The sequence below is a fragment of the Orbicella franksi genome, chromosome 6 (genome assembly GCF_964199315.1).
Source record: "Orbicella franksi chromosome 6, jaOrbFran1.1, whole genome shotgun sequence".
Taxonomy (NCBI): domain Eukaryota; kingdom Metazoa; phylum Cnidaria; class Anthozoa; order Scleractinia; family Merulinidae; genus Orbicella; species Orbicella franksi.
The window spans coordinates 21102502-21107852 of record NC_138150.1 but is presented as its reverse complement, the minus strand read 5'-3'; the positions used below and the strand labels follow the sequence as shown (position 1 = coordinate 21107852).

At 39.7% G+C, this 5351-nt stretch overlaps 1 protein-coding gene across 1 annotated transcript; it reads right to left on the bottom strand.

Annotated features, from left to right (window-relative positions):
- Positions 1 to 3133: 3133 nt before the first annotated feature.
- Positions 3134 to 4096, bottom strand: LOC145490511 (melanocyte-stimulating hormone receptor-like). Its single transcript, XM_081469619.1, has one exon. It carries the CDS (start codon positions 4094 to 4096, stop codon positions 3134 to 3136), a length of 963 nt encoding a protein of 320 aa, XP_081325745.1.
- Between the last annotated feature and the right edge of the window lie 1255 nt (positions 4097 to 5351).

Below are 5351 nucleotides of genomic sequence, written 5' to 3'. Positions count from 1 at the left end.
TGTACAGAAACCAGAGACTTCGTACGCTTCCCAACATGTTTGTGATCGCACTTGGTGTGAGCGATGTTCTCGTGTCCATCGAAAACACGATCGATCCGCTATAATAATAATAATAATAATAATAATAATAATAATAATAATAATAATAATAAACCATATCGTGTCTGGGTGTCCTGAACTTGCGAAAACAGAATATACCCACAGACACGATAAAGCAGCCGCGTATATACATTGGAAAGTCTGTCACAACTATAATATAAAGACATCAGAAAAGTGGTATGACCATGAGCCGCAAACAGTTACAGAAAACGAGGATGTCACGATATTATGGGACATGCCAATACACACAGACAGGAAAATAACAGCCAACAGACCCGATATAGTGATTAAAGACCACAAAACGAAAACCTGTAAATTTATTGACATGGCAGTACCATCAGACAGAAACACATCCGTGAAAGTCAGCGAAAAACTATCCAAATATAAGGACTTGGAAATCGAAACAAGCCGAATGTGGGGCATGAGAACGGAAACGATACCAGTTATCATTGGAGCACTTGGAGCTATCAAAAAGGGACTACAAACTTATCTTGGAAGAATTCCCGGCCAATTAAGCATCAGTGAACTACAAAAGATAACCTTGCTAGGTACAGCACACATTTTGAGGAGGGTGCTATCAAGCTAAAAACTGGCTATCCCCTGGTGCCCCAGGACCATGGTTTGGTCTCGGCCCTAAGGACTCTTAGCAAACATTACGTGAGGACGATAATAATAATAATAATAATAATAATAATAATAATAATAATAATAATAATACATAATATTTTAAGAGGAGGCCTCCAATCACCATAAGGTGGTTTTCAGGAGGGTCCTCTGAGAAAATAAATGTTCAACCTTTAAAATACATTAAAATCTAAAATACAATAAAAAGGACAAAAAACCTATGCGGTAAGCTAACTAAGATTAAAAACTAAAACGAGAATTAAAATACTACTAACTAAGGTTAAAATGGTTCAATAAAAACTGTTTCAGTTTGTATTTAAAAATAGTTTTCGGCATCAGTTTCTTTAAAGCACTTGGTAGTGTGGCCCAGTCGTCAATGGCTTTATAAGTACTTATCGATCGACACGCTGAGACCAGTGAAATCTCTTCAAAGCCATCTCGATGACCGCTCCACAGATGTTTCCATCGATTCCAGATTTGGCTCGGGTCTTCCCTCAACAACAGAAGATTGCCATCACAAGTGAAGCAAATAAATAAAGAAATGAAATAATATAAGATTTTAACCGACGGAATATACTAGCACAAGCTCAGTGTGCTTTCATTTTGGTACTTACAGGGAAGAAACCAAATTCAGCAGATATTTCAGATGATATTTCAGATGTTTCTTCAAAAAGAATAATTCATTGCAGGCTTAAATTCATAGGAATATACTCTCTTCCCATCGCTTCGGCCGGTCTGGCACTTAGTAGAAGCCACCTTTCTGAGCGACTATAAACGGCGTCATGTAACAGTCACGTTTTAAGTGCCAGCGGTTTTCCAGTTATAATTAAATTTCAACCTGCAATCTGCACCCTGCACCCTGCACCCTGCACCCTGCACCCTGCACCCTGCAAAAACCTTTTCACGACGACAACTTCTGTAAATTCCATGTGCTGTACGCATGCGCAGGTGATGCATGCGCTTTAGAGACCAGACGGCGATTTGTGATTGAACGTAGAAAAAAAAACAAACAAAAAAAGAAAAAAAACGGAGCCGAAATTTAAACCCAGGCCTCACTGCCTTGGTAATTAAGTGGTAATGTAGCAGTAAAGAAACAACAATGAAAAGGTCTTTCGATTGCAAAGTAGTCTCTAACAGTCGGCGTTTAGTGTTATTTTACTTTGTGAAGCAAAACAAAAAGGTGTAGACATTAAATTTGTCCGTATACCAGAACGAAACAAAATATACTTGGAGGGGCTGGCGTGGCCGAGTGTTTTGGGAAGCTGGATTTGAAGTCGAGAGGTCACTGGTTGAAATCCTCCTCCCTACCGCTACCTGTATTTGTTCTCCGTAATAACGAGTTCAACTCCTCGACCGTGTTGTGTAAATAGCCAACTCCTCAACCTTCCACCAGTGGAATTCTTAAATAGTTTATGTTCTATTTGCAATATTTGGTTTATTTATTTGCAGTGTCCTCAATCAGCACAACAGTACTTAATACATTTGGCAGTTAATAGAGCTATTTATTTATTTCTTTATTTTTTTTGTTTTTCTTCCATCTGTTCCGTTGAAACTTCGAAATATGTTTCGTTGAATGCCTTTAACGGCGAGACGAACATGTCCCATCTTTCAATAGTAGACGATGGGGTTTAACGACGAATTGAGTAACACTATAGTCTCAGAGCGGCCTTATGCGCCTACTGGCGCGTAGAGACTTGCTAATCGATGATGATAATTTCGGAACACATAAACAGCGCTTCCATAATCGTCTTTGATAAGCACATTTCTATAATCACAATGATAACATAAGGAAGATAACAAACCCAAAATAGGACATAAATCAAGAATGTACAATGGGCGGACTTTGTGAGTCTCACAATGTTAAACATGGCATTTTTCGCTACATGTTGTCTCTGAGCTTTAATTTCCTTTTTGTGCCGTTTTAAAACGAAAAGGTTTGTTCTATTTTCAGGGAAGAAACGTCTTCAGTTTTAATTGTAGCCAGTGGGCGCTTAAAGCATAAGTGAAGAGCAAAAAAAGAAAGCTTTCCAAGAGCAGAAAAGCCATGAAATACTGATAAGCTTTTAAACCGATTGAAATTGTTAAGTTTATCGTGCGATATCGTTAAATTCTGACTGCTGACAAACAATGAGAGTAGTTTGAATATTTGCATAATACAAGTCAAGAATACAATTAAAATTAAATAAAACGGACTGATACCTTGTTTGAAATTGACACCTTTAGTTTGCAACATAAGATCGCCTTCTACCAAATCGATTTGTCAGAAAGAAGCTTTTGACTTTGATTGCTACAGTTGCCGGCTTTCAGTAAGCAGATGCCTAGCTCATAAGCCTATGCATTCTGTCTTCCCATAACCACGTGCTACGATTTGCACTTCGTCTGTAAGAAATTTATAAGAAGTTAAAACACCTTATAACGTTTTGTTTACTGTTCTTCCATCTGGTCCGTTGAAACTTCGAAATAAGTTTCGTAGTATTCCTTTAACGGCATGACGAACATGTCTCATCTTCCAACAGTAGATGACGGGGTTTAACGACGAATTCAGTAACACTATTGTTTCAGAGCACATAAACAGCGCTTCCATGATCGTATTTGGCAAGCACTTTTCAGTAATCACAATGATAATATAAGGAAGATAACAAAGCCAAAATGCGAGATAAATCCAAAATGTACAATGGGCGGACTTTCTGAGTCTTACAGTGTTTACCATGCTGTCATTTTGCGCAACCTGTTGTCTCTGATTTTGAATTTCGTTTTTGTGCCGTTTTAAAACGAAATATATTTTGCAGGAAGACAGCGTTGTGGCAATAAAGGAAGCTATTTCTATAATGACAAAAATTACGAAAGCGATGTTCCGTTTAAGCACAAAAAGAGTGCAAAGAATGAACACTGCACTGAAGAGCCATATTGTGGCGACCGCAATAACGGCCCGTTTGCGAGTTACAATGTCTTGGTATCGCAGAGGCATCTGGATAGCAACAAACCTGTTTACACTTATGGCTATAATGCTACCAAACGAAGTCAGGAAAAGTAAATTATGAACAGTAGCAGAAACGACAGAGGTGGCGATATCGGGAACGTTGCAACGTAGCTTTTCGGCCTGCTCAACGATATACAAAGGTTGACCCAGTAAACCAACACCAAGATCGGAAATAGTTAGGCTCAGGAGCAGTGTTTTTAAAGGCTTGTCTGGGAAAGATGCTTTCCTCAGAGCGTGAATGGTAACAACGTTTACCATGAGGGTGGTATAACAGAGAAAACCATTGAAGACAATAGTGGCGATGATGGTGGAATAGAGCGGGTGGCGATCCTCGATGTCCCCTGTAGCTGAAGTAGCATTGTTTCGCTGCGCATAGCAGGGAGAATTCGACATGATGTTAAGTCCAGTTGGAACATGAAATGTTTGCACTTTAGGTTGTCATAGCGCTGCCTTTAACCAAGAACGATTAACTCTCAAACTAGGCTTCAATTGTCAGTCTTCTCTGAGAACCTTTCTTAACACTGAGGCCAAGTCGACCAACAGATTGAATTTTCTTAAGGCACGTTTGAGGAAGATGGAAAACAGTATTCTCAGATTAACAAAGGATGATTCGTGACTGCTTGATCACGTTCGTTCTCTGAAATGTTTGTTTTCATGCAGCTGGATAGGAAGAGTAGCACCATAGAGCAGGCTCTTTAATGATGCCACTCATCTCTGTCATACATCGTAAATAAAACGCTTAGTTTGAGATTTGGTTGGTCGAGGACTTAATTCTATGTTCCATCATTGCACTTCCTACGTCATTCAGTGCTGTTTAAGTTATTAAAGAAACAATTAAAGAAGCAATTCGTCTTTATCCTCTCGGATGTGTCAATCAAAAGAACAAGTGTCACTTTAATTTGTGAAGACAAACAATAGACTGCAAGGCTGATACTACGTGAAAAACGTTTCGAGACACCAACATGACAAGAACCGATAAAGTGGGATCGCAACAGTGGACAGCTGTTTCGCCCTTCTTGGGGCTCGTCAGCATTGTGTAGCGAAGATATGTAACGCCAGCCCAACAGCCAACGCACGTAAATTGCAAAATGACCCGTTCACTATATCAAGCTCCGTACTTTGACACTGCGCCCCGAAACACGCGTTGCCACATCACGTGTTTCGGGGCGCAAGGAGACAAAGTGTCAAGATTGGTGTCTCGAAAAGCAAAAGAATAAATGTGGCTGGACGAGCCCAGCCTAAACATTTAACATTCAACCGCATGGCCAGTACCATGCTTTAAAAACGCAGCGTATCAGATCTGAAAAGACCTACGGTCCGAAAATACATATATGAGAAACCAGAAACTGCAAGAGACCGCATACGATAAACGCTGCCAACGTAGGATTGACAACGTAGGATCTCTTGTAGATCCTACGTTGGCAGCGTTTATCGTATGCGGTCCCTTGCAGTTTCTGGTTTCACTTTAATTTGCTAGAAATGAAAACAGGAGGAGAAATGGTGAGTTGTTATACCTGCTTTGATTAAAACCGAGACAGGAGTACTGTATTGATTACAGTTTGAGAATGTAAAATGCGAGAGCGCTGCATTGTAAACCGACTGATGTAAAACGGAATGGCTGAATAGGTGGGATAAAAGGTAGAAAAGA

Excerpts from the sequence above, each read along its gene's own strand:
- LOC145490511 (XM_081469619.1), bottom strand. The coding sequence starts at position 4,096 with ATGTCGAATTCTCCCTGCTATGCGCAGCGAAACAATGCTACTTCAGCT.